Source organism: Oryzias melastigma, linkage group LG21 (genome assembly GCF_002922805.2).
Source record: "Oryzias melastigma strain HK-1 linkage group LG21, ASM292280v2, whole genome shotgun sequence".
Taxonomy (NCBI): Eukaryota; Metazoa; Chordata; class Actinopteri; order Beloniformes; family Adrianichthyidae; genus Oryzias; species Oryzias melastigma.
Window position 1 is genome coordinate 126,060 of NC_050532.1, and position 25,955 is coordinate 152,014.

The 25,955-nt window shown below is 38.5% G+C and overlaps 1 protein-coding gene and 1 long non-coding RNA gene across 3 annotated transcripts in view; one reads left to right on the forward strand and one right to left on the reverse strand.

Annotated features, from left to right (window-relative positions):
* The first annotated feature begins 972 nt into the window (after window positions 1-972).
* Window positions 973-16,396, forward strand: sucla2 (succinate-CoA ligase ADP-forming subunit beta). The gene is made up of 11 exons (XM_024286791.2): window positions 973-1,129; window positions 3,881-4,076; window positions 8,978-9,077; window positions 9,369-9,531; window positions 11,058-11,186; window positions 11,469-11,607; window positions 13,568-13,729; window positions 13,803-13,945; window positions 14,048-14,168; window positions 14,323-14,411; window positions 16,010-16,396. Exons 1-11 carry the CDS (start codon window positions 1,046-1,048, stop codon window positions 16,082-16,084), a joined length of 1,401 nt encoding a protein of 466 aa, XP_024142559.1. The 5' UTR covers window positions 973-1,045; the 3' UTR covers window positions 16,085-16,396.
* Window positions 16,397-16,810: 414 nt separating this feature from the next.
* Window positions 16,811-25,955, reverse strand: part of LOC112155269 — a 14,817-nt gene continuing 5,672 nt past the window's right edge. Inside the window, exons 2-4 of one of the 2 annotated variants that reach the window (XR_002920769.2) lie at window positions 22,854-22,999; window positions 18,312-18,363; window positions 16,811-17,804 (exon numbers count right to left, since the gene is read on the reverse strand). This is a non-coding gene — a long non-coding RNA (uncharacterized LOC112155269). Of the gene's footprint in view, window positions 17,805-18,311; window positions 18,364-18,500; window positions 18,728-22,853; window positions 23,000-25,955 lie in introns of those variants that run through there. The other variant, XR_002920768.2, reaches the window with a different exon arrangement.

Genomic DNA, 25,955 nt, shown 5'->3' on the forward strand with positions numbered 1-25,955 from the left:
TTATGTTTTATTTTATTTATTTGTTTTTCTTTGTCGTTGGACCGGACGGAAAAAAACAACTTATAGACAAAGGTTTAATTAAATGTGTATCAACTCTGATGGTTGATTCAAAAAGAGCAGCAATGATTTATTAAATAATTTAAATAAACATAAAATTAGTTTTTGATTGGTAGTATCTAAAGATTCCCATTATAAATACAATTTTTTTTAAGAGTGTCTAGAGAAAAGGTCAAACTAGGAGTGACGCTTTGTTTGCAAGATGATGCTGCGTTCAAGAACTCTTTGTAAATCAGATATTTATTAATTTGGCAAACATAAATCATACAAACATTACCAGAAAATTTACTTTGATGAGACAATTTATAATAGTTAAACTCGCTAAAGGTTTTAATGACAAATTGATATTTTTTATAATTCACGTGCTAACTACTGAATTAATTTCCCAAAGCTTTTTTGTTGTGCTCGTTTAAGTATGCTGCGGTCAACGACATAAAATAATCTTAGCAAGGTTTTCCTTTTTCTTTAGCCTACTTTAGTATTTTTTAAACTCTTGTACCTTTTTAACCTTCTTAATTCATATATAAATCAAGTTAGGGTGAGCAAACATTGGAAATTAGTTTACAATAGAACAAAAATGGTAGTGTACATAAAATAAGAGCAACAGAGAAAAAAAAATAGGTAAAGGCAAGGCAAGATACAATTTAAGAATAATAGTTTTGATATATTTTGATAAATTAATAAAATTGTCTTGTTTTTGTTTGATATGCGTTTAAGACATTTAAAATAATCAGAGAAATAAATCAAGAAGTTATTCAGCAAAGAGAAAGTTTTTTTTTTTTTTCATTTATATAACTCAATGAAATGTTTACACAAAATTAATGATCAGAAACTTTCCGGTCCAGATTTTCAACTCTTGTACTTTGCTAATACCGGTGTTCTAATTGTTTTTATTGCTAAATTCCGACGTTCATGAACGCTCCACGGGCACAGACGAACATCCTCCCCACGCATGCGCATTCGCCACTCCTCCGCTGTGTAGGGAAACATGGCGACGTCCCTGATTTGCGGCTGCTTGACGGCTAGCCTCAGAAGTTCTGGGACTAGAAACACTATCAGCACCGCGTCCAAGGTGAGTGTGCGTCCATGTTACGGGGCAGCTTTCTGGGTTAAAGGACACGTTTATGTGGCGCCGCAAAGCTTGAGCAGAGCGCTGCATTAGTCCTCCACAGCCGGCGGTCAAATTTGACATTACCCATCACCATTGAGTTTCCGTTGGTTTTGCTAATTGGCTAAGTAGCGCAAGATAGCCGTCCTCACAGCCGGCTGTCACCGCTGCAGGTATCGGAGCGGGGTCATACACGACCCGCTCAGCCTCAGTTAAGACAGCCGCGCAGGATTTAGTGTAGTTCTCCTCAAGGGCTTCGGGAGTTTGTCCAGTGACCTCCAGCAGCCGCTGCTATCCTTTAGCGGCTCCGCGCCATTGAATCGGAGTCCATTCGGAAAGTTATCCGTGAGGATCGGTGTCACCGATGACAACCACTTTCACTGTGGATTAAAACTGTCTAAATGCGCGGAGGAAACTAGTCCAGAGGAAGGGTCAATACCCGGAAATATTGTTGTAGGTTTTTGGTAGTCCCTGCGGGGCCCTTTTAGCAAACACACACGAACAATACTTTAAAGTATTATTTCATATTTCTGCTTAGTTGTTAAAAACATTACTTTAAACTTAAATGTTTGCACATTCACTCAAACAAAATCAGTTTTAATTGCATTATTTATTTATTTTAATTTGAATAGATTTGTCAAAAATGGTCATAGGTTTCTGCATTTCAACTTGTAAATGCAGATCTATAATGCTGAATATGAAAGGAAAATACATACATCCTGTATGTAAATGTACTGAGATTTTTACCTGTTTAGATGATCTGGGATTAACTAACTTTTAGATTGTTTGGATTCAATAGGGAACAATAAATATGTTGTTTACTTCATTAGACTAAAGTCTTTGTCAAACATCAAGAAGAGGAGAATTATTCAGACATATTTCAGTCTGTGACTGGTATAGTCTGAAACAGTAACACCCTGGATTAGTTCTAAATAAAACCACATTTCTGTTATGATGTTACTAGATCTCAATCATATCTCTGCTTTATTCTGTTGAAAACTGTGCATGTCATAGTTTTGTCCTCATGTTCATCGCTGGTGACCCTTTAGTTTATTAAAGATCCATTCCGATTCATATTTTTTGTGTTTTTAACATGTTCTTTTGGCCTTTTCTCATGATGGAGCACATATTTAAAAAACATGATTAAATTTGCATTTTTGAGTATTTCTTTATTCAAATCGTCATGAATAAGGAACAGACAATTGAATGCAGTTGGAAAAAGCTTGTAGTTGTTATGTAGATGATACTACCGGCAGGTCACAACCTTCCTGCTCCACTCCATTCTTATGCATCCACTTGTGGACAAATAGATCCATGAACGTCTTTGTTTTCCTCATCTGAACTGGAATCTGGATCATAACTGTACGACTGAATAGCTTCAATATTTCTCACCATTTTCGTTGCACTAGTATGTTATGTTCGGGTGTGAGGGGCTGTAAGCTGGTGGGAGAGTGTAAACAAAGGGATTAATGGGAAGGAGGTGGGCTTTCCCTGTCCCAGCAGTCCCTCTTTTGGGTGAATTTCTAACGCATTACTGCCGCTCTGCAGAAACTATGTCCTAGAAAATGACATAGGTTTTTGGTTTTGAACAAAAATTGCATAATTGTATCTAAAAGTTAAAGCCCCATTAATTGTCACACACCCAAGTGAGCGAAATTTGTTCTCCGCATTAAACTCATGCTCTGGGGGAAGTGGTGAGCTGCAGACACAGCTGCACTCTGAAACCATTTGGTGGTTTAATCCTGCAATCCAAATGCTGGGTGTCACGCAGGGAGACCCTTGAGTCTTTGGCTGGGATTTGAACTCATAACCTTCCAGTCTCAGGGCAGACAGTCTACCACAAGGCCACTGAGCTGTCAACCACTGGAAACACTTTTACAATAGATCTTTGCTAATCTTCCAGTTTGATCTTCTCTCTCTGACTTTGATCCTCATTCATCAGAGAGTAAGGAACAGAATCAACTCCTTCTGCTTTACCTGGAGAGTTTTTGGCATCACTGATTACAGGAATAAGAGGTCTTCCAGATAAATAAAGGATTTTTTAAGTTTCTCGAAGTTATTACCACAGAGAAAATAAAAATCTACTGCACACGTTTATTCTTGATTATTTAGTTTTAAAGAACATCCGATTTAATCAAACTTTAATCAGAATAAAAGAATCTTTCAAATTAAAAAAAGAAGCACATTTGCTAATTTCCACAACTTTCTTTAAATTTAAAGCATAAAAAAACACTAACAAATGTTTTTTTTACATTCAAGATTAAACAGTAAACTGTCTCCTGTTTCTTTTTAATAGGTCTCTGTTCTACAGATACACACAATTTTTTTTATGGATTTACTTTTCTTTAGTTTGTTTGGAAATCCCAACATTTCAAATTCAATTATTTTGTTTATCAATACAAACTACACAAAAGTGGAAGTTTGAATCAGCACTAACTTGCTTGTGATTGAATCCTCTAGTTTCACATCCTCTGTAGCTTCTGTCGCTCAGTCTTTTGGAGCTCTTTTTAACCCTTTAACACTGGAGCTCCAGTATTTATGTTCTTTGATTTAGTGTTTTTTTTTTTTTTTTTGACACTCTAATTCCAGTCTGAAGGAGAAAAGCGTCGTGAGCCGAATCTGCTGGAATTATCCTGTAAATAGTTAAAAAGTTATAGTATGTTAAAGATTTCTGATCCTGTGACGCTGGTCAAACCTCTCTGCTGCCTCCTTCAGGTCCTCGGTGGCTCTGCAGGTCTGTTTGGAGGCCATGTGTCCCAGCTGCAGCCCCCCCACGTCCAGCAGCAGCAAAGGAACCTCTCCCTGCACGAGTACATGAGCATCGGCCTTCTGAAAGAGGCCGGTATCTCCGTACCCAGCGGTATGGTGGCCAGCTCCGCAGAAGAAGCTTACAACGTGGCAAAGCAGATTGGTAAGCAGATTGGTGAGCAGAGCTCAGACTGAATGTTCTCCCTAAGGTTTCCAGTTCAGTTCATCTGTTCGAGAGGAAGCAGGTTACAAGGAAAAACATTAAACAATCTGAAATGTTTATTATCCAATCCTTTCACTTAAAAATATGTACTATAACTCATAGTTATGCCTAAAACTACGCTCAATCCACCCTTGGAAATATGCCTTCATTGAGCCACTTCCAATGAAAAGTCTATGTAAATTGGCATTTTCACACATCGTTAAGCTAGTTTTTGTGATGGGTTTTTGGGGTCTACACTAGTGCTGCCACAAAAAACTATTTTAATAGTCTACTAATCACTGATTATTTTTTTCTGACTAGTTGACTAATCGGGTCATGTACAAATTGGATGTGAAGCACACATCTTAACCATCATTAGCTTTAAACTTACTAAAAATTAGATATGTAGCATTACATGCGGTTTTACTAGTATGAATATTCTAAGCTGAATTTGGCCACTGAAGATGCTAGTGCTGATAGGTGAAGATACTGAAATGGATAGCTAAAAACGCTGAAGCTGATAGTTGAAAATGCTGATGCTGATAGCCAGCTAAAATATTAGCTAAATGCCAATTTAACCAAAAAAGCTAAAACAAAAAAAGCCTTAATTAGCCAAAACAGCTCGCATGCAGCTGAAATATTAGCCAAACTCCAAACTAGCCTAAAAAACAAAACCAAAAAGAGCCGAAATTAGCCAAAATAGCTAGCATGTAGCAGAAATATTATCTAAACTCCAAATTAGCCTAAAAAATGAAAAAAATCCTAAATTAGCTAAAACAGCTAGCATGTAGCTGAAATATTAGCTAAACTCCAAACTAGCCTAAAAACCTTAATAAATGCCAAAGTAGTCCATAAAGCTAGCAGAATGCCATTATAACTTTACTACACTCTGACTCCATATAATATAAAGCAACATTCACCACATTTGCACATTTTTTACATTTCACATCAAGACAAAAGATAGTAGTAGACAAAAGATAAAATAAGAAAAAAAGGAAGCCCCTCAATGCTTGTCCAGTGTGAACACCATAGACTAAACGTATGATCAAGAAGGCTCGTTGAACGCGTTCTTGAATGCGCGTCGCATGCCCGGTGTGTCCGTAGCTTGATGGCTGTAAATTAAGGATGCAACGATTCTTTGTGAATCGGTAAAAAAACGATTCAAACTCGTCAACATTTTCACTGTTGCAGAAAATTAAAAAATCGGTTTGTCACGGCCTGTACCTAAATTTAAAAATGCAGAGCTGATGACATTTGTCTATGCAGGCTTGCTGTGAGTGTGTGTGCGCGTCGTGTACTGGGTGCATGCGGTTCATCCATGCCCCCCTTCTGGGAAATTCCCACAGCTCCTTTGGATTTAAAAGTTTCTCATAAGTCAGTCCCTCCAGGATTTCATGATGTTGCAATCGCAACTATTAATGCAAATTCAAGCAAAGGCGAGATTTGTTCCTCACCCTGCAACGTTACATTTTCATGCAACTTTGACCGATCTACCATGACAACAGTCATAGATGACGACGCATCACTGCTTACCTTCAGACTCTTTCCTCGGAGCCTTGCTCTTTTTTATCATTTCTCTTAGTGGCAAACAGACAGTTTGATTTTAGGGGCCTTGAATTCATTGAGTTTAGAAAAAAAAAAATTGTAATCGTGACTTTAAAACTGTGAATTGAATCAAATCGTGTCAGAATCGTTACATGCCTGTTGGAAATGCAAACATTTGACTTGCATTTTGGCAACAGTGAAGAAAAGAGACTTTTAACCATTGACTGTATATGAAAACTGGACTTGGTGACTCCTCCCCCTGGCGTTCCAAACAGGAAGTACCTGCTGGCTCCAACATGTCAAAATCCCATAGAATTCTATAGAGAAATAAACAGCTGTTACTCAGTCGCTCTATTGGTCAGAGTAACCAATCTTGATCTGAGACATCTTTTTAAACATTTTCTTGATAATCCTGTTTTTTTCCATGATATTTTTCTTTATAGAAAAATTGTATTTTATAACTTATTCAAGTTATGAACTGACCAATCAGATGCCTCAATAAAAGTAGTTGGTGTCCGCTGGCCCCCACCTCAAATGTTCCAAGCATTTGATGTACAGACTTTGTGTAGCCCGCTTTCAAGTGGTAGGGGTTTGGCCTTCCAACAATCTCACTCTTGATTGGTGAGAGTGGTTTCCATAGAAACGCTGACTCAGACCGATCACTGCTTACATATAGCGTCTGGCTCCAACATGGCGGCTTCCGTATTACAAAGAAAATTGTGACTCAAATGACTTCATTTGGTTGGAGCCAGACGCAAGACATTTTCTATGAGTGACATCACACTCACTCGGTCCAGCTCTCTTATACAGTCAATGGTTCTAAGTGGAAGGAAACTCCAGCAGAAGCAGACAGTCAGAGAGGAAAAAAAAACTGAGACAAAACACTGGAAAATTCCTTCTAACCTAAAGGAAAGTAGAAACAGCAATGTTTGAGGACTAGTCAGTAAAAACGCTTTAAGCTTTTTGTTACAAAGTTAAAGAAAGTTCAAGTACAAAGTCCTGGAGGGTGAAGTGTGATGAAGTTACATTCATTCCAACTGTTTTATTGAATAAAACAGATGCTTTAGGTCCAGTTCACATTTTTCACTGAAAGAAAAAGCTAATTTAATCAGTTCTCACATCATAATTTAACTAATGTTGTTTGCTTTGGATCCTGTGGATGAGTTTAGATGAATTTGTCATAATTCTATATTTTCTTTTTAAAACACTCTGAAAGTGTTATTAGCAAACCACCTTCAGAACAAATCTGGAGGTGATAGTTAACAGCCTGTGCTTCCCTCAGATTCCACTGTCTCTGTTTGGAAGTTATATTTCTTTATTCTACATAAAAACACATTCAAACCAAAACAAAAAGAAGCAGAAAAACAAAAGCTCTCACTGAGGCACATTTTTGGTCTCCAAATATTTCCTACTTTTACTTGTTAACATCATTTTTTTCCCAATTTCTTCTAATATCAGCACGTTTCTGATGAGAACTTGAGCTGTTTTTGACATTTTACGCTCCTTTAGTGGAGCTCAAACAGCTGCAGTCCGACCCTCACTGTCAGAACACAGAGTTGGTCCAAATATAACCTCCTCCGGTTTCATTGGTGTTGGTTGACATGCAGCTTAGCTCCAGCTGTTCAGTCACACAGCCCTCTTCATTGTTTGTATTTAATGTAACCACTGCAGGAACAGTAAGTCATGCACACAATGAGTTTATGTTGCTCTTTGAATGATGTACGGTCATACATCAGCATAAATGGAACTTGTTTTAGGATGGAAATGCTCAAATGTTTATGTCATGCTCTTCAACAGATCCATCATGTTGTTAATCCCAGCATCAGTCTAATTTATTACAAAAGGATTTTACTTTATTAAAAAAAATCAACATAATTTTAGCACAGCTCAAACTGAACACATAGAATTAAATGGAAACATATTTTCTGAATATGATAAACTATAAATATAACATCTCAGAGATAAGCTATTTCACCCAGATAATGCAGGGTTTCACCTGCATTCATTTAGAGAACGTAAAGATGCATCTCTTTTGTTTTTCACTTACAAGCCAAGCCTGAGACAGAAGTGAAGGGATGAAAAAATAGATTTTATTTTAAAAGTGCAGCTTTTGCTCAGAAAGGAATCTTGAATTTGGACACATATCCAGTAGTGGTGCCACAAATGATTATTTTAAGAGTTGACTAATCACCAATTATTTTTTCCAATTAGTCGACTAATCAGGTCATACGCCAACTGGATGTAAAACACACATTTTAACCATCATTAGCTTTACACTAACTAAAAACTAGATATATAGTATTACCTGTGATAATGCTGTAAGCTGAATTTGGCTGCTGAAGATGCTACTGCTGATAGCTGAAGATGTTGACATTGGTAGCTGAAAATACTGAAGCTAATAGCCAACTAAAATATTAGCTAAATCCCAAATTAGCCTAAAAAACTAAAAAAAAGAAACTAAATTAGCTGAATCCAAAATAGCCTAAAAAAAAGAAAAAAATCCCAAATTACCCAAAATAGCTAGCATGTAGCTGAAATTTTAGCTAAAATCCAAAACAACTTAAAACAAAAACAAAACAAAACAAAAAAACTAGATTAGCCAAAATAGCTAGCCTGTAGCTGAAAAAAATAGCTAAGCTCCAAATTAGCCTAAAAAAAAACCTTATAAAATGCCAAAATAGTCCAAAAAGCTAGCAGAATGCCATTATAACTTTTAAATTTCACACTCTCTGACTCCATATAACGTCAAGCAGCGAATAATCGACCATCAAATCAGTCGTCGACTATTTTAATAGTCGATTAGTCGTCGACTAATCAAGGCAGCCTTAATATTCAGGTTATAAAAGAACCACAATTCCTCCAAACAAGATTTTTTATTTAATATCCACCACAATGTTCCCAGTTTTTAGCCACATGGTTCGTTTAGGACATAACGGATACAGAATTAACCTGAGATAATCAACCTGGAGGAGTGCAGTGCAGAATTAAGAAAGATTTCAAATTAGGCATTTGTAATATGATCAGCCAGAACAATATGTGACTAAAGCTCATTGATATCAGGTCTGTAACACGGACAGTCTGGAATTAGAAAAGCACAATCCCAGAAGAAAACATCGACTGTTGCTCACCAATCACTGAAGAAACGCCCCAAAAGATGATCAAATACTTCAAAAATAATCATCCTTCTGTTTTATCACTGAGAGATCCAGAGACACTGGGTTTGAAAACATGTTAAATCAAAGAAACTCGGCTATGACTTGTGATGTAGTTGATGAAAGTGTTCTCTTTGAGTTTTAGGTCTGTTTTTCTGTTTTCAGGTTCCAAAGATTTGGTGGTGAAAGCCCAGGTGCTGGCTGGGGGCAGAGGGAAGGGGACGTTTGAGGGCGGGCTGAAGGGGGGCGTGAGGATCGTCTACTCGTAAGTCACGTCTTCTCAGCAGACATGAGTAATCAAAAACTGAAGCATCACCTCTGGGCTAGAAATTGATGCATTTTTTATTTGTTGACTGTAAAGTTTAGCTGCTCCTTAGAAGCAGTTTAGTGAAGCAAACAGATGGGGAAACTGTCAATAATGAATGTTGCTTTTGGGTGATTTTAAGATAATACGCTGAAATTTTAAATGTGCTGAAAGTTGAGTCCCACTATGCTGTAAAACAATCAAAAAAATGAAGTTTAGTTTTTACAGACACTCTAAATCTCTCGTCTCCAGGCCAGAGGAGGTCCGAGAAATTTCATCCCAGATGATCGGGCGAAAGCTGTTCACTAAGCAGACCGGAGAGGCGGGCCGAATCTGCAACCAGGTGTTTGTGTGCGAGCGCAGGTATCCACGCAGAGAGTACTACTTCGCCATCACCATGGAGAGGTCGTTTCAGGTGAGGAGACGCTCACACAAGAGGAGAAAAGGACGTCCAGTTTGAAAAGTTTTTCATCTTCATCCTTCATTTATCTGACAAAAAGAAGAAACCATTCAGACAGAAGAGGGGTCAGATTTATCTATTTTCTATAGTTAAAGTAAAAATATCCCATTTCCTTTTTATGCTGATGACACCCATCTTTGTCTGCTTTAAACCTCGATGACCTGAAGCACAGAAATTACTCTAAACACTTCAGGTCTGACCTTGAAAGCTCTTCACTTTAGCATCTTTCATCAGTAACAGATGTTACTAATGTTCAAGTCTCTGTCAGATCCTGCTAATATAGCAGCTGCTAATATATTAAAGATACTAAAGATATAATATTTAGCCAGAACATTGCCTATGTCTTTAAGCCGGGGTTTTTAGTGGCTCTAGGCTCTAAGGACGAAGGGAGTCCAAAACTAAATCTTTTCAAGACACGTTTTTAGCAATGAGCTTTTTAAGTCTCAGTCGTATCATGTTTTGTAAAGTTGTTTCCAGTGGTCATTTAATTATGATTACGGTGTTTTTAGTTTAAAAAAAAAAAATAAACCTTTTCCAGGACGTACACCCAAGTGGGGCAACAAAAATGGTGAGCAATGTTGGAGCTGTCCAGTCGTACAGTTTAGATCCAGATTCCAGCTCAGACGAGGAAAACAAAGACGTTCATGGATCTATTTGTCTGTTAGTGGATGAATCAGAATGAAGCAGAGCAGGAAGCTTTTGTGTTTCTGTAGTAACTTCTACACACCTGAAACTTTCAAACACAATTTTTTGTCTACTCCTGAACAGTTCAAGTAAAAAAAAAACACTCAGAAATATGATTTTTATTCTTGATTTTCTTTCTATATGTCATCCATCATGATAAAAAAACATATTACAAGAAATTGTTAAAAACATCACAAATATTTTTTTATTATATTACTATGTTGAGTGGGTCTTTCAAGAGTAAAAGAGAAAAAAATGCTCCAAAATGACTGAATACTTTTGATCGTTAATGTGATGCTAACCTGTTCAACTTTTTAAATTTTTTTAATTTAAATTAATCATAGATTTATTGTAATCTATCTTCATTCATAGCGTACTTTTCTGTCAAGTGGTGTTCAGAAGAGCACACACACATTGATGACTTAAAACTAACATAAAAGTATACGTAAACTATTTCAAGCAGGATTTATAAAATATAAGTCTACATAACATTAAGATATAAATGAAATAAAATACTTCTTTTATAAGACATTTATTTACTGTTGTTACTTCTGTTTTCTACATAATGGTGAATCTCTTGAATTTGTTAAATATGTCTTAAAACTGTTAAACAAATAAAGCTTATTTTAAGGAAAATTACTACTTGCAGTAAAACAATCCGTTTAGAATTTATTTTTGTTCAGGAAATGAGTTCTAAAATGAGCAAGTAGTTCAGCTTTTCAAATCCAGACATTTCCGGTAACAGAACAAAGAAGTGAACTCTCTGGCTCACATGAGCCCTCATTTGTCCTCCACAGGGTCCTGTGCTGATCGGCAGCTCGCAGGGCGGGGTCAACATTGAGGACGTAGCAGCAGAAAACCCAGACGCCATCGTGAAGGAGCCTGTCGACATTGTGGAGGGTATAAAGATGGAGCAGGCTGTCAAGGTACAATCAAACGTTCATGCTGGAAGGGCGAGGGGGTGTGGCTTCTGTGTGCTTGTGTTTCACTGTAAACAAAACGAGAGACTTTGAGAGAAAACAGAATTACTGACACAATAAAAGCTGAATCTAAAAAGATAATAGTTGATCTGAAAACACTGAAAAATGAATCAAATCTCTAGAACTGCTTCCTGTAGTTGAGCCAGGTGGTTGAAGTCGTACATATGAGTGAGCTAAATGTTTGCAGCTCAAAGGCTTCAGCTCATCAGCTGTTATGGTGTGTCTCAGGTGGCTCAGAAGATGGGCTTTCCTCCGGCGCTGGTGAACGAGGCGGCGGAGAACATGATCAAGCTCTACAATCTGTTCATCAAGTACGACGCCTCCATGGTGGAGATCAACCCCATGGTGGAGGACTCCTCTGGCATCGGTACGAAAACACTCTGAGGAGTCGCCTCTGGTGTGTAGATACACTTCACTGAACAGCAGAAGATTCACCAAATACATCCAACGTTCGGATTCGAATTCATCTGCTGAGGCGGAAAACGTTGAGTCTGAACATTGCTGTGGAAAAATGTTCAGAGTGACGGAGCTTGAGTTCCATCACTCTGAAAAGTTTACTAATCATATAGAAAACTACTAAATGTAGAGTTTTTCATAGTTTCAGTAAAAAGATAAAGATGTTTCATGACGTTTTAATTGTACATTTGAAACAGGATTTAGATTCTTGGCCTCTGGGTTCACGTAACTCTTTTGTTTTTACATTAGAAAAGAAAAACTCTATTATGTGTTTAGTCCACAATGAAAACTCTTACTCTATACCCACTATTATACTTTGATCCAGTGATATGGACAACTCTGATCATGCTCTGCACCAACATTCTTCAAACCTTTCTGTAGGTCAGGCAGAACATATTAATGGGAAGCACACATTCTCCACTGACGTAGTTCGATCTTTCAAGTTACGACAATAAGAATCTATTAAAAGGCTGGGATATGCTTCTAATTACAAACATGAAGAACGAACTAAACAAAACTGACATGCATTAATAACTAATGCCGTCATGCGATTCATTAATCTAATTAATTCATTTTAATAGCAATATTTTTAACCTAATAATTGCTGTTAAAAGCCTCATTTTAAGGTATTTTCTTTAGGTTTGTGACATTTTTTTGCCGAAAGCTCCAAATTAAACTAAAAGGGTGGATTTACGAAGTTTGTTTTTATTATAAGACTTCTAACCTTTAAATTAACAACACCAAGCAATCCAAAAAATATTGAACACAAACTTCTTATTAATACCATAATTCCAATGTTAATATGCCTTCCACAGTTAACCACAACAACAGGGGGATTTTATAGTTTCCTTTAACCTGTTTGGGTGACTTTGATCATTTTAAAGACTAAGATGAAGCAGAAAAGAAATGGAGAATTAGAGAAGAGAAGGAAGAAATGAAACCGCAGAGGAATTCAACTATTTAGACTTTATTTTTTATTTAAATAAATGTTTGCTTCATCATCTGGACTAAAACAAGCACTAAGAGGTGGACTTTCCCTCTAAGATGATGCTGTTTTTAAAAAAAAAACTTCTCATGAGGATCACCTTTCTCAAAAAGGAGCTAGAGCGGATATGGTTCGTGTACGCCACACGCGCCTCAGGCTGAAGCTGTTACCATGACAACACAGCAAACACTCTGCTTTTCTTAAAAAACAATTTAAGCTTAAAAATTTATCAGGACTGAATAATTTATTTAATATCTATATTATTCTCAAATAACCATAGTATGAGCTCGTTAAAATGCTCCTCCAGGTGTGCAGAACACAGATGGAACCATCCGACGCAAAAATGAGATTAACACAATGAACACACTGAAATGTCTGTACATAATTAATCGTTATTAACTAGATAATTTGACAGCCCTATAAATAATACACAGGAATCATAACAATGATGCTGTAGCTGCTGTTCTTGGCTTGGTTCCACACAGGTAGGAGTGTGAAGTCAAGACTAACAAAGAAAACTCAAATCCCATCTCTCTGTGAGGCTGTTCTTCCATCAAACTGCTGCGTCTCAGATCCAAAGGAGAATTATTCAACCATAAAAGCTTACCATTCTTTCCATCCTGTGTTATTCCCCTCTGGTTCTTTTGATTTGTGTGACAACAGTGTATATGAGGATAATGGGATCATCTTTCCAGACCTCAATGATCAATGTGGGACATGAGGTTAAAGTGAAACTCTGTTGTTTAGCTTTTGTTTGCTTGTCTTTGTGAACCTGTTGTGTCTTGATGCGTGTGGGATGGTGACGCTGTTAGAAGATGAGTGAAAAGCACAGAGATGGTCTCAGAAATCTGCTGGATCGATCTCTAGATTTTCTTTTTCTCCTCAGTCATGTGCATGGATGCAAAGATCAACTTCGACTCCAACGCAGCGTATCGACAGAAGAAGGTCTTTGAGATGAGGGACTGGTCTCAGGAGGACCCCCGGGACCGGCAGGCCGCCACGGCCGACCTGAACTACATCGGCTTGGACGGAACCATCGGCTGTCTGGGTCAGCGCCGCGACCAAAAGCCGGTTCTGGTCAGCGAGGATGAAAGAGGAGTAATGTTGTTTGTCCTCTTCAGTGAACGGGGCGGGGCTGGCCATGGCCACCATGGACATCATCAAGCTGCACGGCGGCACTCCCGCGAACTTCTTAGACGTTGGGGGCGGAGCCACAGCTCATCAGGTGACCGAGGCTTTCAAACTCATCACCTCTGACAAGAAGGTAAGAAACCACTTGTTTCTCTTCATCACATTTGACATATTTGAACACATTCATAAATGTATGAAACAGATTTGTAAACATGTTTTTGTATTTTTCCTTCAGGTTCAGGCCATCCTGGTCAACATCTTCGGAGGAATCATGAGGTGTGACGTCATCGCCCAGGGCATCATCATGGCCGTGAGAGACCTGGACCTCAAGATCCCCATAGTCGTACGGTTACAAGGTACAGGACACCTGACTCAGACAGCGAGGGCTTTGTGCTCCAGATCAGGGAGATGTTGGAGGAATGCTCTCACTCCCTTCTTTGGTTGTGTAATAAAAAGGATTCATGGTTCTGCTTTTCAAGCTGCCGATGATAAAAGTTCTGTTGTCTTCAGGCACGCGAGTGGACGATGCCAAAGCTCTGATCGCTGCCAGTCCATTAAAGATCTTGGCCTGTGATGACCTGGATGAAGCTGCCAAAATGGTACTCAGACAAGAACACAGTGATCTCTGCCTGTGAACACACTTCAGCATCAGGCGCTGCCACTGATGCAGATCGGCTTCAGAATTTATGATGTCTCTTTAAAGACAAACTCCAATGAAGATGATGATTTTGGTGTTTTTAACATGTTCTTGTAGCATTTAACCCATGATGGATGACATATTTTAAGAAATAAGTAAGAAAGAAAGAGTAAAATTGCATCTTAGAGTATTTATTCAAATTCTTTTGAACCAGGAGCAGAGAAAAAATACAGTTTGAAAAAAAATTGTATTTTTACAATAAGCTCCCAGATCCGCTCCATTCTGATACATCCACACAAATAGATCCATGAACGTCTTTGTTTATCTGAACTGGGATCTGGATCTAAACTGTACGACTGGATAGCTTCGATGGTTTTCCCACCAGTTACGTTGTACCGCTTATGTTAGACTGGAAGGGGCTCTAAGCTGGCAGGAGAACAGATGGGCGATGGGAAATGAGTGCTGGCTTACTCCCCATCAACAGTCCCACCCACAATTCAGAGAAAATTTCTGATGAACTTCTGCCGTTCTGCAGAAACTATGTCCTAGACTTAAAACAACACAATCATAAAAAAAGACCACTGAGAACAATAGTTCAAAAGATGATGGGAGAGGGACTTTAAAGGGTACCCAAACACTAAATCAACTTTTTTTGTCTGTTGACTTCTATAAATGGGGCTTTAAAAGTGCTGACTGTTGGTCATTGCCATTTTTTTTACAAATTAAAATAAACTTGTTTATTACTTAAAATATAGTCAAAAACCGTCTGTGTGCTGCCCCCTACAGGTTGAAACGAGGTATTACAGTTGAATGTTGTGATTGGTCGTCTGGTGTAAGTCTCAGAAGTTTCATGTCATGCTCTGCATCTCCAGTATAAAAGCCCAGATTATGTAATCGGTCGGTTGTTGTTGTGTTAGCTTTAGCATGGATAATAGATGTTTTGTCTTCAGTTGTCAAAAATCTATTGACTTACACAATTTCCAGAGGACATTGGAAACAGAGGTTGAGTGCATTTGGCACAATATCCAGTGAACTCTGTCCTGGTGATGGATTTAATGAACATTTGACTCTGGATTCTTTGTTTAATACGTTAGTTTTTATTAGCTATGATGCTAGCAGCATTTTAACACTCTCAGACACGGGTCTCCTTCTGACCTGGTAACCCTCAGCGGCGCTGCATTGCAAAAGCAGCGTCTTGATCCAGAACCGCTGGCCGGTCTCAGGAGAAGGGGGAGGAGAATAATCCTCAACCTCCTCAAAAAGTTCTGTGGAGAAACTTGCATCTCTCTATTTCGAAGGCACAGTGTACGTTACATAAAGCTAACCTAACTGTCAATCATAGATCCAAGCCACACCCCCACCACTCATCCCACCTCCACTAGCCCCGCCCCCTTTTTGTGGCATTTTTCAAATGTGAGCTGAGAATTGAGTCCTGTTTGGTTACCCTTAATCTGATAGAACTTTAGAGCAGAAATAAATGCTTGTTTATGTAGTTTGATATGTTGTTCACTCTATTAGGTTTTAATGGTGGTACCCTCTTCCTCCTGTCTCCTCTTCCAGGTTGTAAAGCTTTCAGAAATCGTCTCTTTGGCAAAGGAGGCTCAGGTGGACATCACCTTCCAACTGCCCATCTAGGCGCCTGACCTCCTCTCCTCCTAACACCGTTCCCCACATCGCTCTTCTCTGCTCTCCAGCAGCAGGACTGAACTCTGAGGAAGAAGGAAGCTTCCTCTTCATCATCTGTTAGGCTTAACTCCTTTCATTATTTATCTTCTACGTGACGCCCCCCCACAGGCTGTGTTGCACTTGAGCCGATACGCACAAACGTTTCACCTCCTCTTCATCCTGAGAGCAGGACTCGTGATCAGTCTGTTTACTTCTTCACCTATTTGGTTTAAAAGCAAAAACTCTCTCAAAGCTCTAATAAAGACCAGCTCAGCAGCCGTCTCCTCAGTGTGGTTCTTTAGCAGCGTGACGGTAGATGTTTATGCATCAATCAGTGCATCAGATGAAGATGAACATGCTGCAGCGTGTTCTGGTGCTTCAGCTGTGACTCAGCTCGCTTCTGTCTGAACAAACAGCAGCGCTGCCTGATTTATCATTCTGACTGAAAGGACTCAACAATATTTATCTGCAGCAATCTGAAGGGAGTTCTCCTCCTGATTTCACTTCTTTTAACTAAACACAAGAGGAAAACTTTCTTAAACTTTATTTTTATTAGATAACTTTTTAGAAAGACATTGAGCAGGTTTATGGCCAACTGAACCATATTAATGTTGTTTCTATCACTGATCAGAAGTTCAGACTGATGATCACGAGTCCCATCCGAACATCTATCCTCTCAGTCATCTTCATCCTTTCAAAGGCAGATTTATTTCAAGTTGACACTGAAGTTTGTTCCTCCTGACTTCAGCCCATAGAGATCCTCATCTGTTTCTCTGCTGTCCTGCCACAGAACAAAAGACTTTTAGCTTTTTTTGTTGTTGTAGGTTTGAGTCTGTTAGACTGCCTGACTGTAAAACAGTTTGTCATTTTCTCCTCCTGCAGCGCTACAAACAAGCAGACAATGTGAGATGTACGTCACTCATTTGATCTTGTAAATAACAAACTGTTGTTCTGTAAGATATTTATGCTCCTCACATGGAGCACAGACAGTGGAGAAAAAGAAATAAATGCAGGGAACTCCAGAACTGCAGTGTGGAGCTTCTTCTTTCTCTGAAGAGAGATTCTAACTTTTATGAGGTCATCTCATTATTGTAGTTTAGAAGGCAAAAATATTACCGTTTTTACAAGGTTCAATAAAATACGCATTTATTGCAATTTGGTTTAAGATTAAAAACATCAAAGTTTTAACAATTAAAATTTTTTTTCAGATTATTCCAATTCAACGAGATCAGGAGTGTTGAACTCATTTTGGTTTGGGGGCCACATTCAAGCTGTCTGATCTTAAGTGGGCCGGACCAGGAACATGACAGCAAAATAACCTGTGGTTAACTCGTCATCTGTAGTTTTGTTTTTTTCTCAGCTGGAAAAAAATGCCTCAAACAACCTAGTAGCCCAAACACATAGTATTATTATTATAATTGGACTTTTATCAGGACCGGCCATGGGCATAGGCAGCCGCCTAGGGCGCCATCTGCTAAAGGGGCCCCAAATAACAATGATTATATATATATATTTTTCTTTTTTGTTAAACAGTTTGATGCAACACTCATTTCACTTAAAAAAAGTAATAAATAGTGTAATTAGTGTTTGTTGTACTCAGAAACTGCAGTGCAGCGCCCCTCCCTGTTGCTGCTGTCTAAGCTGGGTCGGGGAGGAGAGGAGCGCGTGGTGTCGCCGCTGTTCTTGAAACCTTTAAGGATGAAATCAGGAAGAGGAGGAAACACCAGCTCAAAACAGAGGTTTTTATTTTTTATTTATGTAATATTGCTTGGAAATTCACTCCCCTCCCCTCCATTTTGGTTGAAAAACATTACCGGTAATTTATCTCATGATCTAGTGTTTTGTTTCAAGACAACTTTAAAAGCTGATCAATCTCTTTACTTATCTCTAATCTAACTGCATCTTACCCAGACCTGACATGTGCTTGCAAAGAAAAACTGTTTATTTCTTGATCTCTTGTTATGACGGTATTGTTTTCCCTTTGCTTCCCCTAGTGGCGGAATTGCGCATTGCAGCCATTTCTCTACAGAGCCTTAACTCGCCAGAGGAATGGGATAAAAACGTACTTTTTTAAACATCCTTATATATTTTTTTCTTCATAATTGGGTTGATTTAAACCATCTGGCGGGCTGGATGCTCGACACCCTTGAACTAGATTATCTTTAATGTATAACTACAGCCTAAATAAGGAACCAACCTGCAGATCATCCGATGCCTTGGCCCAACAGTAGCCTGGTTAGAATCTGGCCCTGATAGGGATACAGTGAATTTGGAAAATGGATGGATAAGTGACCAACTTATTAAAGACTCAGAGGCCGACCTTCTGCTGAGACCTGTCTAGGTCTGAGAAAAAACAGACAAATATAAAGTATGTTGGAAGACAAACCTTCAAAATTAGCAATGACCACAGGAAGCAGATGAACCAACACATCATCGTTGAAACATCAGTTATAGAACAAAGTTTGTGCAACAACAAGACAACAGAAAGAAGGTCAAACTTTGAATGCAGAGATACAAGTTAGTGACGGCTAAAATAAAGAGAGCAAACATGGGTAAGAATGGAGGAAAAATGATGAATGTGTTATTGATCCACCAATAGAGTAACAGAGTACAAACAGAATTCATTAGAATGATTGCTCAATATTTCCAGTAGATTTGAGGTCACTTAGAAATGCTCTTATTTTGAAAAATAAAAGCACTCATTTTTCAATGAAGATCACTTAAATTTAAAGTTTGAAATTTTGTGTTTTGGAACATTTGTGCATCTCTTGCTTTATTAATCTGCATGACAATAAACATTTTAAACCACAGGAAAGCCAGAATTGAATAAATATGATGCTGCGTTATTTTTGTTTCTTTCAACACAATTAAAGCAAACTTTTGTGCATCTCACTGAAAAAAGAACAGCTGAAAAAAGAACAATTATTCACAGACGTTCCTTCCTTGACTTGATGAGCAGCAGAGCAAGAGCAGTCTGCTGCCCTCTTCTGCTCTCTGGTGATATTGCAAGTCCCAAATGTGCTAACATTGTAAAAGTCATTTTTAGGGATGTGTATAAAATCAACAGAATTCACTCTTGTCATTTGCTTTGAAAATAACTTTGGTTTTTGACTCATATTTGCAAACATTTGTTCTAAAAAAACATTTCTTAATAAAATAAAAAAAGGTTCTCCTTACTTGAAGTTTGGATGTCAGCAGACCTTTTAAACAAATATTTGTTGTGAAATAGTTTCTCCAGCTTTTGTTAATCCTGCATTTGTTCTGTCCTGCTGGTTAGTGAGGTTACAGATGAACTGACAGAACGTCTGCAGCTCTCAGTTCTGATCTAATTGCTGAGTTTTGACGTGTGTTTGGTTTTCAACAAGCCTGACAAACAATAATAAGCATAAACAGTGAGAACAATCCTCTAACTTTGGAGCAAAATGAAGAGTCCACTGAGCAGCATTTCCACAAACGTCTCTTTAGATTTAAGGCTTAAAACCAAACATTTGGTCACATTCTGCTGCTCTGCCCCATTTAGAGCTCACAGATTCCAAGAGGAGTGACTGACGTTTCATGAGCCGTGGCGGTGACATTCTTTCCACTTTAAGCAGTGACGGCGGGAAAACTGATGCTCTTGGGAAAGACACACCTTTATGGCTAACATGGAGATATCAAATCTAAAGGAACCAAACCATGAAAAAACTATTTTTTGAGGTTTAAAGATATTCTTCTTACAGATCCACTCCTTGGTTCTCCTGGTTGTGTGTTTCGGGTCATTGTGATGTTGGAAGACCCAACTACAATCCATCTTCAGTGCTCTGACTGAGAGAAGGAGGTTGCTCCCCAAAATCTCACAATACATGACCCTGGTCATCCTCTCTTTCATACAGTGCAGTCGTTCTGTTCCATGTGCAGAAAACAACCCCATAGGCTGATACTACCACCCCCATGCTTCATAGTAGGGGGGGGGGGGTGGTGGTGAGGTTCTTGGGATGGTACTCTTCATTCTTGTTCCTCCAACCACGGCGAGTGGAGTTAAAACCAGAGAGTTCAATTTCAGTCTCATCTGACCACATGATTGTCTCCCATGATTCCTCTGGATCATCCAAATGGTCAAACTTAAGACAGGCCTGGACATGAGCTGGTTTAGGCAGGGGAACCTTCGTGATTTCAAACCATGACGTCTTAGTGTATCACCAACAGTAACCATGTTACTGGGACCAGTTTCATGAAACAGTGGTCCCAGCTCTTGTCAGGTCATAGGCCAGTTCCTCTCGTGTGGTTCTGGACTGAGTCCTCACCTGTCTTAGGATCATTGAGACCCCAGGGGGTGAGACCTGTCATGGAGCCCTAGAGCCCCAGTCCCTGTCCAATGGCAGTTATGTTTAGTTTCTTCCATTTTCTAATAATTGCTCCAACAGTGGATCTTTTTCCACTAAAGTGCTTTGGAATTGCCCCATAGCCCTTTCCAGCCTTGTGGAGGTCTACAATTTGGTCTCTGGTGTCTTTGAACAGCTCTTTGGTCTTGGTCATGTAGGTAGTTGGAGTCTTTCTGATTGTATGGGGTGGAAAGGTGTATTTGTGCAGCTAATGACCTCAAACAGGTGTTTCTAATTTGGGATAATAAGTGAAGTGGAGGTGGATTATTTAAAGGTGGACTAACGGGTCTTTGAGGGCCAGAATTCTAGCTGACAGACAGGTGCTCAAACATTTATCTGCAGAAGTAGATTATTTCAAAAATACAATGTGATTTGCAGATTGATTTTTTTAGATTATGTCTCTCACAGTAGCCTTTTACTTGATGTTTTACTTATTGTCCCACCAGTCTGCCTTTTCTTTGACGTCCAACACATTCATCTCTCCATCAGAGTGCAGACCGCTGGGTACTTTTAAGGCTTTATTCATCCAGACACATAAAGTCATGCTTTTGTAGGAGCTGCACATAAAAAGACAGTGGGGAGGACTGGATTGATGGAGTTTGGAGGAGGACTGCTGGAGAGAGGAGGCTCAGAACCAGACAAAAACCCAGCAGGACTCTCAGAAGAGCCCGGCTGGATCAAGTCGGAGGAACCTCTTCTATTAATCACAGTAAGATCTGGATCATTGTGTCAAGTGTCTCACCTCAGAGGTAACAAGGGAATTAGGAGACAGAAAAGAATGACGTTTACACCTTCTTCACATCTTTTCATGTCTGAAAGTGAACATTTTAAAATATTTATTGTCTGTTTTGTTAAGTTTCAATGTTTTTTTCTGATTTTTCTCTCTGATTGACGGCGAGGAATGATTCTCAGTGGCTACAGCCTTTAACACCAGAGCTCCAGGGTCTATGTTCTTTGATTTGCTGTAACTTTTCAACCGATAACATGATTATTCCAGTAGATTGTGAAGGAGAAAAGCGGTGTTAGCACAGTAACAAAACCATAATGATATTGTGCCAACTTATATGTTTAACATTAGCTTGGTTGCATTGGTCAATGAATAAAGGGACACCTGTTATCGTTCATTACCATTAACTAATGTCTGTATGACAAGAATTTAAACATTCACCCACTTAAACAGGATTCTTTTGAGAAAGAATAAGTTAATACCTATTTTTTTTACCCTATGGAAACCATATTTTGGTGGATTTAACAAAATGTCCAAATGATAAAACTAATAACATTATTTAGCTGTATTGTGAGTGGGAAATAAAAGTTTTAAGAGTCACACCCACAGGCAAATTCAAAGTACAGTTTGTATCACAGGACAAACTGCAACACCAACGAAAATGTTTTTGACTCTACATCAAAACAAACATTTTAGGTGTTCTGTTTTTTATTGAAATGCTGCAATATTTGGAAATATAAATAAGTTATAACAAATAAAGCAAAGTAGGAGTTTAGTCCTATAAGTTTGGTCTTTGCTATGAACAAAAACGACTTTAAGTTCAGCATAAACCTGCATTTAAGAAACAATATAAGCAAAGACAAAGCTACCATGTAGAAATGTAGTGGTTAAATACAGTTTTATATTGGATATAAATCATGATAGACTAACGTTACTGTATGTAAATGAAAAAGGAGTTTTTTATATATAGACTTTATGTGTGACCATTGACCAAAACATGTGAATCAATTGGTTACATATGATAAAATACAAATCTGTTAGTAATTTATTAACATTACAGTATTTCGGTTAAGTAAAAGAAGCGTAAATACTAAGTATGTGTGTGTGTGGGGACCACCAAACTTTAGGGCAATTATTCAAACTTAAAAAACAGTAATAATAATAAAAAAAACAAACTAGAGTAAAACAGGTTTAATAGAGAGAATGATTAAAAAAAATCATAAATGCTAAGATTCTAAAGATGATTAATTTCAGTTTGAAAAGGGATTTTTTGTTGTTTTGGGCACAAGTATGATAAAACTAAGGAAACAGAAACATATCGAATTTGTTTCAAACAGATCGATGTTTAACAACATTCATTTTTGTTTTTAGTTTTTGAAACTTTTTTTGATTCTTAAAATGTAGTTTTGTTTTTCTACATTTGTTTTAATGTTTTAATTGTCATTGTTATCCTTAATATGCGTTTGCATCAAGAGATTTGTTGATGTGATTTTTCCCTTCAGGGCCACCGTACTGCAGTCTCTGTAGTAATGAACCATAAAGGCCTAATAACTACATTTTATATTAGTTTTGAATCCTCCACATTTTGCTGATGAGGATGAACAGAGAGGTTGTGAATAGGATCCTGATGTTGAGTCATTCCATGTCTGACCTCATGGTGGCAGTGTCTTCCTCCATCTGGGATGTGTGTTTGAGGCTCAGAGATGTTGTGTGACAGTTTGTGTGTCTGGAGGATGCAGGTCTGCTTCATCACTGGAGTGAAGTGACTTTATGTCCATATTGATCCCCAGCAGCTGACTGTAAAACACACAGACAGTCAGATCACAGCAATAAGTCTTAAGCAGCTTAACCTGAAGTCCCTTCATAGAAGGACTTTAACTGTAGTTTGATTTGTATTCCTAGTGTAAATAACACCAACACATGGGTGTTAGTCCAGGAGAATAGGATCAGGATACTTTACTGATTTAGGTGCTAAAAACATTCTTAATACCTCATTTTCCCGTCATTGCAGACGTGGTTAGTGTTGTCCACTACATCATATCCAATCCATCAAACTTTATTGTTCCTAACAGGGAACTTTGTCCTCGCAGAAGTGCAGCCTCTCCACAGTATTAACAATTCATGACAGGCATTTACACACTCTGACAAACACTAGGCACAGATATGTCTGTATGTTTAGTGTTCTCATTACGTTTGTGTGTTAGTGTGATGCTGGAATGATGAGCTGGAATGCAAAAACAGAGCAGCGTGTTTGCAGCACAAACAGCTGTTGGAGTTTCTTTACTGTGAGTTTGCACAAAACGATGATGGTGAGCTCCACTCAAATGAAAATTGTGAGTTTTTAACATGTGAGCCCACAGAACAAAAATGTTTGTGCATGTTTTTTCTCTGGGGATGCAGCAGACAAGCGCTTAGGCGACACGAAAGGGTAAATGGGGTGAAATAGGTGAGACGCAGGAACAAATTGGATGAGGAAATTAGACAATGAGAGCATAGTTTGTGTGGGCATCCTACAAATGACCTGCATTCCTTGTGCGTGCAGCATTTGAGCACGGTGAGTAAGGAATCAGTGACAGCACCTTCATAACAAATGCAGGGAAGTGTAAGGACTCACCTGTACGTCAATGTGTGAATCTTCCATTATCTGTACAAATACTTCACAATACATTTGCACGTATGATAATAATTCGCTCCATGATGTCTGTGAAGGTGGACGCACGAGTCTCAAGAGACACCTACGCTTCCCTTTACAACCTTCATGGGCCTGTCCAACCCAAAACCCAACGGCTGCATGTGACTGAACCATTAGACTGCTGTCCCAGATGAGCAGAAGAATAAAGATGGAAGGAAAATATTAGCATCAGTTCAACACAGTGTCTTGTAGACCAACTAGCTGTGCTTGATAAAACCATGGAGTTTCCTGCTGTACAATTTCCTAAAGGAAAAATCCCAATCATTTCATGACATCAGGCTCAAAAGCACTTTGGTTATGACGCTGTCAGGAGTCAGAGCTCTATCTCAGGCACATGCACACATAGTGCCCTGGGCGAGCTTCAGCACCTGCCCTTTTTGGCTCATATCAAAAAGTGCCCTTGTGCTCTGTATTTTTTTTATTAATTTATTTTATTTTATTTTAACTCTATTTGTATTTATATTAATTAACTCTTGTTTGTAATATTAGAAAAAAAAGAAAGAAAAAACTGCCACAAAATCCCCCTGTGGGACAAAGCCAGAGCATTTCTCCCTCTTTCTCTTCCTGCTGTAGCTACACTTTGGACTTTGCAAGAATGGTGGCTCTTGCGGCACGCAATCCCAGGTCTCTGCAAAGAAGTCCGAATTGCGTCTGTATTTATTCAAAGTTGATGAAGACAGCACGTGCTGTCTCAAAAATGTAACCAAAACGTTTCTTGTAAGGGCGGGAACACCGGTAATGTCGGGGTTCTGTCTCCCAGTTCCACCTCTGACCGCCAGAGGGAGCCCTCTCCTGAGAGCCACTTCCTCACTCCATATCCCATCAGTCAATGCTCTCCCCTCCATGTCATCTCCAGCTGCTTCTCCTCAGCCTCATCAGCCTTCTCCTATATATACCCTGTCTGGACTCTGCTCTGCGTGAAGCACTGCCTTGTTCTCAAGCTATCCTGAGTGTTTACTTTGTCTTTGGTCTTCCTGTGTTTTGACCTTTGCCTGTCTCCTCGTCTCCCTGTCCTGCTCCATGTGTTTGACTCCTGCCTGGTTTTTGAATCATGCTCTCGTCTTTGCCCTTGTCTGGTTTTGGTTGCTATTAAAGTCACCTGCTGCAGATGGATCCAAATGCATCCGAGTCATTGTTACAGGTAATTTGTTTAAAAAAACCTGTGCTAAATACATCATTTACAACCATTTATTTTGCACATCAGTTTTAAACAAAGCAGTATTTTTTGCACTTGGAGATAAAAATATTTCTTTTGCACGTTATATCTGGCATTATTTGAATGAATAAATGTCCTTGTTACATTGCTATTTAAGTTAAAGTCTTCACATTTTTTCTGACTATTGAAATGCACTTTCTCTATTTACAGATGTATGCAGACTGAAAAAGCTAACAGTGTTTGTATAACCTTTTGTTCAATTTATTTGCAGGTATAACACATTCTCCACATTCGTTGAATACCTATAAGCACTCTTAGTGCTTACCTAAGAGTAAGCACTCTTACTTTGTACTTGCAATATTTTTTTTCCTCAAGTAGTAAAACAAATATTAGTTGATTATTGGTATTGGCTGCAAGAGGCTGGAAAATATTGGTATCGGTTGAAAAAGTCAATATTGCACATCACCAGTCTGAAAATTAATGTTTAATGTAATATTTTCTGGTTAAAATGCCTTTTTAAACTCTGATTCACAATCTTCTGTAATAAAATCTTTGAAATCATTACAAAATCATGGGTTTAGAGGACAGGATGCAAAAGAGTTTAGGCAGCTGTGAATATAGAGTCACTTTGGGTTCAAATGTCAAAACCAGGAATATCTGTTTCAACCCAAAATGCAAGAAACTGGGCTTAGTGGTAGAAACATAAACAAAAACGGGACAAAAACTCATGGAGAAATAAAGATGGGGGGGAGCAGATGACCTGACAATGTAGTACTGAAAACCAAAAACTTTTCTACACCGAGGACAATTAACAGAAATGAAAACAGCTGCAGATGATCAACATGAACCTGAAGTGGCTGACAGGAGACAGAAAATGACTACAACTCCACTGACTCTAAACTAAA